General features: G+C 39.7%; 1 protein-coding gene across 4 annotated transcripts in view; it reads right to left on the bottom strand.

The window, feature by feature from the left end:
• The window catches only part of INTS4 (integrator complex subunit 4), a 39,695-nt gene that overhangs the window by 25,717 nt on the left and 1,355 nt on the right, over positions 1 to 12,623 (bottom strand). For all 4 annotated transcript variants that reach the window (XM_075140297.1, XM_075140299.1, XM_075140298.1 and 1 more), the window contains exons 3-11: positions 10,250 to 10,367; positions 8,132 to 8,238; positions 7,735 to 7,920; positions 6,019 to 6,069; positions 5,286 to 5,374; positions 4,898 to 5,018; positions 4,315 to 4,386; positions 3,101 to 3,275; positions 1 to 206 (exon numbers count right to left, since the gene is read on the bottom strand). In XM_075140297.1, coding sequence (XP_074996398.1) covers positions 1 to 206; positions 3,101 to 3,275; positions 4,315 to 4,386; positions 4,898 to 5,018; positions 5,286 to 5,374; positions 6,019 to 6,069; positions 7,735 to 7,920; positions 8,132 to 8,238; positions 10,250 to 10,367 — 1,125 coding nt within the window. The remainder of the gene's footprint in view (positions 207 to 3,100; positions 3,276 to 4,314; positions 4,387 to 4,897; positions 5,019 to 5,285; positions 5,375 to 6,018; positions 6,070 to 7,734; positions 7,921 to 8,131; positions 8,239 to 10,249; positions 10,368 to 12,623) is intronic.

Genomic DNA, 12,623 nt, shown 5'->3' with positions numbered 1-12,623 from the left:
CTCCAAGACAGCTAACACAGTATCCAGCTGGTCTTCCCGCAGCGTGATGTTGTTGGAAATTTTTCTCATTGTGTGTATTGACTGTAACCTCACCTCCTCAATTTCATCGTTAAACATGTCAACCAAAAAATCCAGGCATTTCTCCGCAAAAGAAGGCGAGGACTGAGCCAACATACAGAGGGCTTCAACCGCAGCGATCCGAACCTCTATTAAGAGAGGGAGGGAATTAATTGTTAGTGCTGTTTAAAAGGACAGACCACGCAACAGCCAGGCCTCATATTATTCAAGGACTGGGCTAAGGACAGGAGATGCTAAGGGAACCCCGAGGACGATGGAGACTAAGTAAGGACCCATGCCGTTAGGGACCTTTTCACAGTCAAGTCTTCAAATCAAAAGACTCACCTCTAAAACAACACGTGCTGCTGTCGTAAGCATCTGCAGAGGGACTTGCAAGTAAAAAATAGGTCTCCTATCCAGCAATAAATATTACGTATTTCATAGCGCATTTTACAAGTGTAGCTATAAACCTGGTATCTTAAGCAAACTAATTTAGATAATTAAAATCTGCTTGTCTTATTCTTCCTGACATTTTAATTGCTCAGAGCATTCACTGCATTTTTAACTTGCTATGTAGCACTTTATGAATTGCTGAAAAGCCCTAGAGTATCAGCATTTCAGCAGTAAACAGAATGAAATTCCTCTGCTGCGTGACTTTGGATTCTTCAAAAGAAAGGAAAAAGGTGCCACCTAATTCTTAAAATTACTCAGAATTTAAGCAAAAAGCATCAAAAGGTGTCCAGAGTATATTCATGCTGTAAAACATAGCAGGAATTTGAAGAATACCCAAATATAACAAGCTTAAGTGGAGATGAGATTCTCTTCCCTGCAGCCATCCTTGCTAGCTTCCATAACATTTATGTGCTGGGATTATACAAATAAGAATTGATCTGATGTCTTGCAAACATTATTGTTTTAAACATACTTTTATTTTTCATTCAAATTAGTTCATCTTGAAAACATTTACTTAAACTCTTTTAGCTTTTAGGCCTATTGTTCTTAAAGAACATATTTGATGCCTGATGATTCTGATTAAGTAGAAAAATGCAAACACAGCAAGACCCCTGCTTATTCAGTAACGAAGTTTTTGTCACAACTACGAGCCTCTGCGGTCATTAAGACCAAGGTAATAGAGAAGAAAAACATTTTGCCAATATTGCTTTCCTAAGCTGACACACTAATTTAGATTTAAGTTACAACGTGGAATTCAAGAAATGAAGCAGCATTGCATATAAGGAAGTAGAGAGCTCAGCAGTATTTAAAAATGCTGCAGTGGAGGGAGAGATCTATTTAAAGACCTGTGTATATTCCACATCTGTCCATTTTATCAACACTCCCCAATAGCACCATACTGCCACAAGACCTACGGCACAAGAAACTGGAGAATGTGTTTCACAGGTCAACGGACTGAGCCAGTGAAAAATTTTTTACTGTTAGTCAGGAAAAAAAAAAAGTTGCATTTTCAGGCTTCAGGGAGAGTTTAGCTATTAGAAAAACATGCTTTTATTTGCAGGAGTCATAGAACAATAAACCAACTTCTACAACACAATACAGCGATATTTTTGTTATGGTGGTTTTGTACTTTCTAATTTAGCCTATGAGTTCCAGTATCATTAAAAGCAAATTCAGGACTAACATTCAGAGCTCAGCATTTTCACAGTTCTATGCAAATACCAGCCATTCTCAACAGTCTTAAGACATACAAATCTTCACTTTACCCATGGGAAAGTTGTACTGGGAAGGGTAGCACACAGACCTTCCTGAGGCCAGCAGCATGGTTAATGCTACAGCCAAACTTAGGAGCTCAGGAATGCCTGTGTTCCAGTTTGACACTCTTAATTCACCCTGCTTAGAAGAACAGATCAGATCTAATCTGCTGGAAAGAGACTACGGCCTCCAAATCCATCATCGCAAGACCTCAAGAGATCAAAACAATAGCACCGTGGAATAGGTAAATGTGATCTTAGAACATAGGTATTTCCATTAAAGAAAAAGAATTATCGATAACATTGTTAAAGAGGTAAGAAAGACCCCACCTGAAATTTAAGTGCCTGAAAATATACAGATCTACTCACCAGTTTTCAAGAATAGCACATCGTAACTAGCCAAGAGGAAAGCTTTCATAGCAGCAGAGACTAAAAGGAGCCTTGCCTGTTTAGCCCCTTGCAAAACGAAAGCTGCCTATTAATTCATTAGGGAAGCCAGTCCCCAAGAGAAGCAGCAACTATTTAATCTGAAACCTACACTGGCTAAGAACAAATGAGTATAAATTGGCCATGGAAAAAATTGAGTTGGAAATTAAAAGAAAACTTCTGTTTGTTGGAGCTGGTGGATTCTGAAATATTTTGAAAAATATGTGGGTTTGTCTCCACTAGTTATAATCTTTGTTAGAAGCTGCTGTGTTTACAAAATGAATGATTACTGTGCTCCATGGACACAGTTTCCTTGTAGAGCCATGTTTTAAACAACAAGTTCTATAAAATTTGATATTCCTTCCTGCAGAGAAAACACCAATTTCAAACAGCAGCAACTAATGTTGCCAATTTAGAGCCACATGCAACTGTTAAATTTAAGTCAATAAAGAAAAAAAAAAATCCTAGTGGGTTTCTGTGGGTTTCAACCACTTCTTACCAGATATTATACTAAAACTTTACCATTTATAGGAAACTATTTGGTTTTGGCTACTCAATGGAACGTTTCTACACAAAATTCTGTGCAACATTGAGATCTGTTGTTGTTTGATTTTACTATTTTTTCCAGGTTGTCTTCCCACATCAGTTTTCCTTGCTCCATTTAGAAAAAAACTGACCTGACTGTAAGATAAGGTGAGATATCCATGTAACTGTAGCACCTTTGAAACAAATACCATATCAGAGATCACAATGGAATAAAAACACACCACCCTGAAGTCCACGATTCGTTAAAAAAACCCAAACACAATAGCCAAGTGATCTATTTTGACCAAAAAAAAACCCAAAAAACAAAGCTTATTAGCCAGCACACATCTCCTCCTTTAGTCATTCCATAATAAGTTAACACTTACCATACATCTCATCCTCCAGGCCATGAACAAAGGCCCCACAAGCTCCTGATTCAATCAAGTTTACAGCACCCGTATCAATTTCTTCTTTGGGAGCATCATCTCCCCACTTTCTGCCACTTGAAAACTCCCCAGAGCTGTAGAGTTCTTTGGCTCGTTCATGCGCAGTGCGCTTCCTCTGTCCAAACAAGTTTTTCAGTTACAACCATGGTAAACTTTAAAGATGACCCAACAAAATATTAAATGGCTTTACTGGATTTGAAAATAGATGTAGCTAGAGGCTTAGACATTGACAGAGACAGGCAAATGCTAAGAAAAGCAAATAATTCCTTCTCTTCTACAAATATTTTTAATTGCCAGTAACTCTTTGTACTTTTGATGTTGGGAAAGGATAATAACTGATACATTTTAATTAACATATTCTTAGACATCCATTATAAGAACAGCCAAACTGGGTCAGAGCAAAGGCCCGTCTAGTTAAGTATGCAATAACTGATCTGCAAAACCAGATGCTATCACTTTGCAGTTCAACTTGTTAAACTGCAATTAAATACTTTAATGACTATCGATACTATACAGCGTTCAGCAATGTGTAAAATGCGATATTCACTCAGCATGCTCACTAGTCCATCTCCTTTCCCCCCACACTGTAAAGAAAGTTATGCAGTTCTTTAACGGACTTTACAAAGCAGCCCACAAAAACTAGCAGCTCTAGCTTCCCTCATTCTTTTGTAGACAGAAAAACTGAACGTAATACCTCGAGCGAGTTGCTTAAGGAAGGAATTTTACCGAAAAGTTTTGCTCGTAGGGCTCAGGGGTCCCAGCCTCTAGCTACTCATGTCTCTTGAAATGTCTAGGTCTACTGGTCGGATCTTGCAGGAATTTTCCATACGCTTGCTCCTAAAACTAGGATGCAATCTTTCCGTACACAATAAATAAAGCTTTTAGCCAAAAGGCTGTCAGAAGAACACAAACGTTTACCTCTCATCTGCGAAACCTGAATAGCCTAGAGCTGTTTATTACACGCTCGGCTAATGAAATCTAAAACTAGCACTTGCTTCATTGACTTCAATCTAAAAGAAAACCTGTCATCATCAATTAACTCTCAGCAGCCCTCAGGCAAGGACGTGGTAAAGAAACGCACTCAACGTTAACATACCTCTTGTGCGATTTTGGTACACTACACGCAGTAAAAACAAATCCAAACATTTACATACCCTCAGATCTGACATGAGCTTCTTGTCAAGGGTCTGCTCTAAGAAATGGGAGCTAACTTGTTGCATAGAACCCTAAAGAGGAAAAAAAAAAATCAAAAGGAAGAAACAGGGTTATTCTAAATTACATCATATAATTTCCTGATTTATCCTAAAACAGCATCCAATCTTACCCTCTCATTCTAATAGCTTTACACAATGCTTGACGATACTGTATGTCAGAATCTAAAGAAGTTTACTTAAGACGATCAGAACATCTTATTTTCCCTCTGAGGTTAATACGGTCTTTCTTGAGTTCAGTTGGTTCATACGTCCTGTGCTGGAGAAGTAGCGGGAAGGAATTACAAGTAGTATTTTTTTTTTTATTGGATACCCAACCCTCTACTCTCAAGGAAAGAATCACTGCAGAGTTCAGCTGAGAAACTTTTGGGTTTCCTCAACCTCTCTCATTTCTTTCTTCTCAGAATTTCCATAGAAATTTACCTATACAGTTTTTAAACATCCTCCCACTTTTCAAATATACGTGAAAAGTTAAGTAAGATAAGATGAACTATTTTCAGATACAGAAGAAAAAAATGCAACTTACCAATAACTTAGCAGCTTGTACTCTAACAACCCAGGAGCCATCGCTAACCATATGACAAATTTTTCCAAATGCATCATCAACCAAGCGAATTTCTTCATTAGAAGAAGGAATCGGGACGATGCTAACACAGAGAAACATAAATCAGTATGTTGATCTTACGCCATGCTGGATGGCATCAAGCAAGAAACAATTATGCTGAACTCCTATGGACGTGCAACAAATATCAAGAACCAAAACTGCATCCGGATCAGTGCATTCCTATCAGGTATCAGCAATTTGTACACATCAGTTTTCTAACAGCTACTCCTGAGACTTGCTGGCACAAAACTCTCGGGATTAGGATGATTACTATGCCAATACTTTGAGTCACTTTGCATACAGAACATACCTTTCAGGGTAAAGTTGACTGAGGACCCAAATTAGCTGAACCGCAGCACTGCGCACTTGCTCATAATCATCTGCCAACAGCTTGCAGGCCTGAAAGAAGATTCACAGTCCAATATACCTGAAACATCTCCACCTGAGCTGTCATTCACTTCCTACAGTGCAGTTAGTATCCTTACCATGAACCAGTTAGGAAAGATGATAAAATTCAGTCTTCCCTTCTACTCCCTAGCATTTCCAAGTTTGATTAGGTAGATTAGTCCTAATAAAGTCAATCAGGCACATGCTGTAAAACTCCAGAAATTGCCTGTACTATGCAGGAAGCACGAAACGTGAATCTGTAGTAGAATTGATTTGATACAGGCTTCAGCTGCGCAACCTTACTGACATAAAAAACATAGGCTTAATGTGTACTCTCCAATGAACAAGGGTTTAAGATTCGAGACTGCCAGATGACAGTAATAATTACATAATGCCTTGCCCTTCCCATGATTATCTCCCCCAATAAACAATATATTCCAATCAAAGCATATGCTTTAGTGCGTTTAAGCACAAAAAGATGCAAAAAGATTTTTATTTCCACTGCCATAGGGCAATAAGGAATACAGGCAACCTAAGTGCAAAATACTCCACCTCTGTTCAATGGCCTCCTTCTCTCAAAGCACATTGTCACAGAATCTAAAAAGCAAGATATGCAAACAAGTACAAAATAAATACAAATTAATACAAGGTTTTACCTGACTGTAAATAGCCTGCTGTAATTTTAATCCTCTTTCATGAAGCTGCAGCTACAGGAAAAAAAAAACACAAGAAAGCATAACTATAGGTTTAAATGACACAGACTAAGTTTTCACCACTGTTTTTTCTGCTTTAAGTAAACTTAGTTGCTTGCATTTCTTGATTGGTGCTAGAATTAAAGTATTTCATTATCTTGGCCGAAAGTATTTTAAATAATCATCTTGACTTCAGTATAATTTTTTTTAAACTTGACAGCCATTCATACTTTGATTGATTAGGAAAATACAATTTATATAAATACACTGTCTATCCATTCTTCCAACCTTCAAACAATTGTTTAGTGTCAGCCATATTCAACCACAATTACAACAGACATAGGTATCTTCAAAATAATTAGTTTCCTACCACTCCTGAAACACGGACGCAAAAGTAGCATTGACAATGAATTTTCATGCCCTGTAAACCTTTTCAATTATCAAACCAGAGGAATAGCAAAAACTGTCCCACTAAACATTTTTTCTACCTGGAATAAAGTAGTATCATGAATCTGACTTATAAACAAAGGGATAATAGCTGGTTGAATATTGTCAACAAGAAAGCAAACAGTTGCTTTTCTGTATCCACTTCTTCAAAGTAAAACATGCCAGTGACAAAATCCAAGGGAAAAAAAAAAAACACAACAAAAAAACCCAAAGACCCACACACAGTAGCAAGGAAAACCATGATCAAGAACCCTAGAAGTCGTTAGTGACTCTGAATTCATTCAGGATGCTTCCGTGCTTCAAACGACAGAAAGACAGTTAACGTTGTGCTGTAATTAAAAATTCAAGGTCAAATCTTGCTATGGATTTGGTTGAATGCCATTGTAAAAGTCACTCAAACGACTTTAAATAAAAATTGTACCAAAAAAACCAGATTGAAATGAAAAAGAAAGACGAGTGCAACTTCCAGCAGAGGGAGATCCCAGACAGATTCAAGTGCAATCTGCCTCCTCAAATGCATCCTGCTTCTTTCTTTGTCGTTTAATATCATTAATTCAAATACGCTTGTTCACCGTCAGGTTAGATGGGATATTGTCATAAACTTTAAGGGTAACAGAGGAACTTCTAGATACCCACAAGCAAAATTATCAAGCACACGGTCTTTGCTTGCATTTCTGCAAAGCTAAAAACTTCTGAAGGGTCCCCATGCTCCAGCCCACATGAAAACCAGTTAACCTCATAACCAGTTAAAGAATGCTAACAAATGTGACCATGGGGCAAAACAAACGTTGTTTAAAAACAAACAAACAAACAAACAAAATTCTTTCTGGACTTATCACACAGGTTTCCTGTCATAAGCAGCTTTCTATTGTGTGCTGGTGTACTAGTGGCTTATTGAAACTGTGGTAAACAATGCTAAATCAAGAAATACGGATTTCTCAGTAAAAGAAAGAACCTACGTACACTCAAAAAATCAACAAATTAAAAAGCTTCTTCAGCTATAGCTGAAACAGAAATTTTTATGAATCACTAAAATGCCCTTTGATATCTCACGTTACTCTCGTATTTCACAACCTAGCTTATTTTTCCTGGTAATTTTGATATGCTAAATGGACTTCTACTAAGTTAATTAAATAATCTCTAATCCAAACCTCTTTGGATTAGTCTGCAACCCCTTACCAGCTTCCTTATATATCCCCAAACAATTTATTCCACTGTACCAGCAATCCTTACCATGGCTTTTATAGCTGCTGTTCTAACACGAGGGTCCTGGTCATTAAAATGATCTCCTATTATCTTCTGGACATCTTTGGCAGCCTGGCTTTCAACTTCTTTTGTCACACCTTTTTCCACTGGTCCAAGACAGCCAATTAACTGAAGACACTTATTTCTTACACCATGGGAAGAATCTGTCAGATGCTGTGGAACAAAGAGAAGAATAGACGTAACTGGATTTTTGTTGTTCTTTCACCCCTTTGAAACAACTAATCGTACTAAGATTCCTAGCAGTTAAAAAATGTTAGTGTTGTTAACAGTTTGTTGAGAAAAATGAAAATAATTTAAACACTGATTACATATTTTTTTCCCGTGGCAGTGATAAAAGTTTCCTGCCCCAGGGAGGCCGCCTTACCTTGCAGGCTACCTCTACCAGCCTCATCCTGACAGACGGATTCTCTGTGAGTTTTGTGCCGATCACCAACAGGGTGTCCAGCAGCTGCGCAAGGACTTGGTGAGACTCTGCAAAACAAAACGGTGAAAGGCTGCGTACCTCTTTACTGAGCTCCTCACCAGCTACAGAATCACTCAATCATTTCGGTTGGAATGAAGCTTTCTCCTTTCAAAGGCCAGAACAAGCTCAGCTCCCCCAGCTTCTCCTTGCACATCACGTACTCCAGCCCCCAACCACCTCGGTGGCCATCTGCGGAACTCACGCAACCTTACCAGCACTTATCTGGCACTGGAGAGCCCAAAATTGGATGCGGTATTCCAGATGTGGTCTAACCAGTGCCGAGGAAAAGGGAATAATCCCCTCCCTTGACCTGCTGGCCACACTCCTGTTGATACGGCCTGGTAGGCAGTGAGCCGTCACCGCTCGCTCACATTTAGCCTGCTGTTCACCTGGACCACCACAACATTCTTACCTCTAAATTGGACAGATATGGGTTTGATGGATGGACAGTTAGATGGATAAGGAATTAGTTGGATGGCCGTATCCAATGAGTTAGTCAACGGCTCAGTATCCAAGTGGAAACCAGTAGCAAGGGGTGTCCCTCAAGGGTCCGTACTGGGACCAATACTGTTTAGTATCTTCTTCAAAGACATGGACAGCAGGATTGAGTGCACCCTCACCAAATTTGTGGATGACACCAAGCTGAGTGGTGCGGCTGACACACCTGAGGATGACATCCAGGGGGACCTTGACAGGCTTGAGGAGTGGGCCCATGCAAACCTCATGAAGTTCAACAAGGCCAAGTGTAAGGTCCTGCACCTGAGTCAGGGCAATCTCCAGTACAGACTGGGGATGTCTGGATTGAGAGCAGCCCTGCCAGGAAGGACTTGGGGGTACTGGTGGATGAAACATTGGACACGAGCCGGCAATGTGCACTTGCAGCCCAGAAAGCCAATCGTATCCTGGGCTGCATCGAAAGAAGCGTGGCCAGCAGGTCGAGGGAGGTGATGCTGACCCTCTACTCTGTTCTCATGAGACCCCACCTGCAGTGCTGCGTCCAGCTCTGGGGTCCTCAGCACAAAAAAGACATGGACCTGTTAGAGCAGGTCTAGAAGAGGCCACAAAAATGATCAGAAGGCTGGACCACCTCTGCTATGAGGAAAGGTTGGGGGAGTTGGGCTTGTTCAGCCTGGAGAAGAGAAGGCTCTGGGGAGACCTTATTGTGGCCTTTCAATATATAAAGGAGGCTTATAAGAAAGATGGAGAGAGATTGTTTTACCAAGGCCTATAGGGGCAGGACAAGGGGCAATGGTTTTAAACTGAAAGAGGGCAGGTTTAGAAAAGGAAGAAATTTTTTATGATGAGGGTGGTGAGGCACTGGAACAGGTTGCCCAGAGAAGTTGTGGATGCCCCATCATTGGAAGTGTTCAAGGTCGGGCTGGACGGGGCTTTGAGCAACCTGATCCAGTGAAAGGTGTCCCTGCCCACAGCAGGGGGGTTGGACTAGATGAGCTTTAAAGGTCCCTTCCAAACCATTATTTGATTCTATAAATGACATTAAAACAAAACTAAACTGCATCAAGAAAAGCACATACAAACTGTGAATGTAACAGAAAATAAAAATGGACTTTAATGAAGCCACAAACAGGACAACCTATATTTTACTGTCTATTACAAATCCAATGCTAATCAACTAATGCCTTCCTGCATTAGCTCTGATGAGCTAGCCTGCAGCACGGTAAGGAAAAAAAATTCCTCTTCAAAAAAGATTCCACTTTAACAAGACTAGTTCTCTAGAACAGAGCACTTCAGAAGCAACAGCTCTCACACAGAAATGCAAAAGCAAATTTTGCACTCCCTTAAAACACAGGTATAGAGCAGGCAGGTCTGAGGAACGTTTTTCTCCTCCTCAGAACATGGTATTGTCTGTCAATATTCATAAAAGCAGAAAATAAATACTCTGAGCAACAATTCCCAATTATACACTTCAGATGTAAGGGCCTTGCCACTGTCCTAAACGCTTAAAGACCACGTGATTCTTCCTTGATCTCAAGCATCACCTGAAAAGCTGAGACTTACTCTCATTTTGAAGCGTGTTAATGGCATCATCCATAATGCAATCTGGGGAAAATCCTGCGGTCTTCGATAACAAGCCCAGCAAGGAAGCAATCTTCAATCTGACAGAGGCATCGTTCTCCTGGAAGGAAACAGCAGACACCCTCATTCATTTTCCAGTTTGAAGAGCATAAAACACTACCTACAGGCAGGACCTATACACAATTCAGCACAAGGGCCTGAACTTTACTGTCAGGCTACCTCCTCCTCTATACGTCCACAGCACACCCCATAGAAAATTAACCGTGCCAGAATGTTTACGTGGCAGCTTCCAGTACATTTCAAAATGATTCTTTTAATCATAATTCCTCAAAATTACCTTCATACTGTTTGCAAATTTAAAGTTTAAATAAATCAGGTTTTCAAGATGCCGGAAAATTCAGTGTTGATAATGTTGATATCTTTGCAAGTTTTTAATGACAAATGGGAGGATTTTAGAAGATGAACTGAGACTGATGGTCTCCTGACCTCTGCTAAGCAGCAAGGTATGTGGGCTACAGAAAACAACTGTTTCTCTTAACAGTTGGGAGAAATCCTGCCAATCTCTTTCATAAAAGAAAAACACAACACAGCAAGGTAAAAAAAAAAAAAAAAAAAAAAGCAGCATGTTAGCTGCATACATCTGCCCATTTAAGCAACAGAAAAAGCTGTCACAGGTGATAATTACAGAAATAAGCTTCACAAATTAGTATTGATTTTAAATTCATTTTAAAAGCTCATGCATTTCAAAGTTATTATTTTGAGACTTCTACAGACTTGTGCACACAAGACTTCTGGTCATAACTGGAAACTCTCTTTTTCATCGTATTGCCAAGGATACCCAAAACAGGGTAGAAAGACAAAAAGAAGTCTGGATTTCATACTTAGATCTTACCAGGCAATTGTGCGACGCTGAACACAGAGGTGAGAGTTACATCTCTCAATAGGTGCAGAAATATCACAGTTACAACTTTTACGTCTTTCAACAGTGTTTAGGAGAGACTTCAGTGTCACACACCCCCCCCAAGTGACAAATGGGATACCCGTGGGAGTAACCTCTTTCTCAACTGAGCTGAGAAGCATTTTCTTTTTCAGGGCCAAAATTATGTGCTTGAACAACAGTTACTGTCATTGGACTACTCACATCAGTGGTAGGATGCACGGATTTCCACAGTATAATACGTTTGATGTTTACTCAACATTACCCACGTTCTTTTAATAAAAGGACAACCCTCTCCACGAATACAGATTAAATCAATGATTTTAAAAAGGACACTTATAAAGGCACTTTTAAAGCCTTACGAATAATGTCTGCAATGTTTTCATTACCAAGTTACGAGCAGCCTCCCACTCCAGAGGGCATTTTCCTCCTCCTGCTAATGGTTCATGAGCAGGAAATTAGGGAAACTTATCTTTTTAGTTTACAGGTCTGATCGGCGTCTCCATGACCAAAACACCAGTAGGTGCAGGTGCCCCTAACCCCTCGTCCCGACCACCCTCAGGAGTCAGGAGGGGACTTTCAGAATCACCTCAGACCATTGTTTGAGGACACGCCGCTGCTGACAGCAACACCAGCTTACGGTATCCTGTCCCTCCTGCTGCTACAATGCTTTGTAGTCCTGTAGCTTTTTAAAAGCTGGTTTTTGTAACAGGCTGTGCACTGAAAATGTGACCTCATCTGTAGATTTAAGAGCCTCTCTTCTAACACAGGCTACAACACCAACTTCAAACACCAAATAACTTGTGTTATTTGATCAGGAACTACAGTTTTCTTCATAGAAAGCTATGGAACTACACCAGTTAGGTTCCTTAAGTTGTACGCTACACCAGGTTAGGTTCCTTAAGTTGTACACTCTTCTGACTGGGGACTGGTCCAATGATGAAAGTAAGTTCCCATCCAAAAAAAAAAAAGTAAACCAGTCTCAACACACAAGCCAAAGCAGGTAGAGTACAGAAATAGATAAAATGGAGCTTAGAGTTTTAGTCTAAGTTCAAAACAAAATAGCCTCAATTGTAAAAAAAAAAAAACAACCAACACAAAACAGAAGCACAAGGACTTTTGTAAGAAATGTTTCAGCCTACAGTGCAGCTTTGTCAGCCACAATAAAGTTTTGCTTTATCAAGTGAAGGATCAATATCTGGCTACTACGAAGTTCATATTACTTCTGTTATTTATTTGTTTATTTGCTGTTAAGAATTTTTTGTTGAGAAGTTTTTCAGAAGTACCATTTTAAAAGTGCTTTGTCTGCAGCACCAGCAATAACTAAAAAGTTTCTCCACTGTTAAAGCAAACTAAGACCAAGGTAAGGAAACATCAGTCAGGAACGATTCAGATAAAGCTGAGCCAGCTTTGGACAGC

This window comes from Calonectris borealis, chromosome 1, assembly GCF_964195595.1.
Source record: "Calonectris borealis chromosome 1, bCalBor7.hap1.2, whole genome shotgun sequence".
NCBI classification, from domain to species: Eukaryota; Metazoa; Chordata; class Aves; order Procellariiformes; family Procellariidae; genus Calonectris; species Calonectris borealis.
Note: the sequence above shows the minus strand (reverse complement) of the source record. Positions and strands in the feature narration are given on the sequence as shown.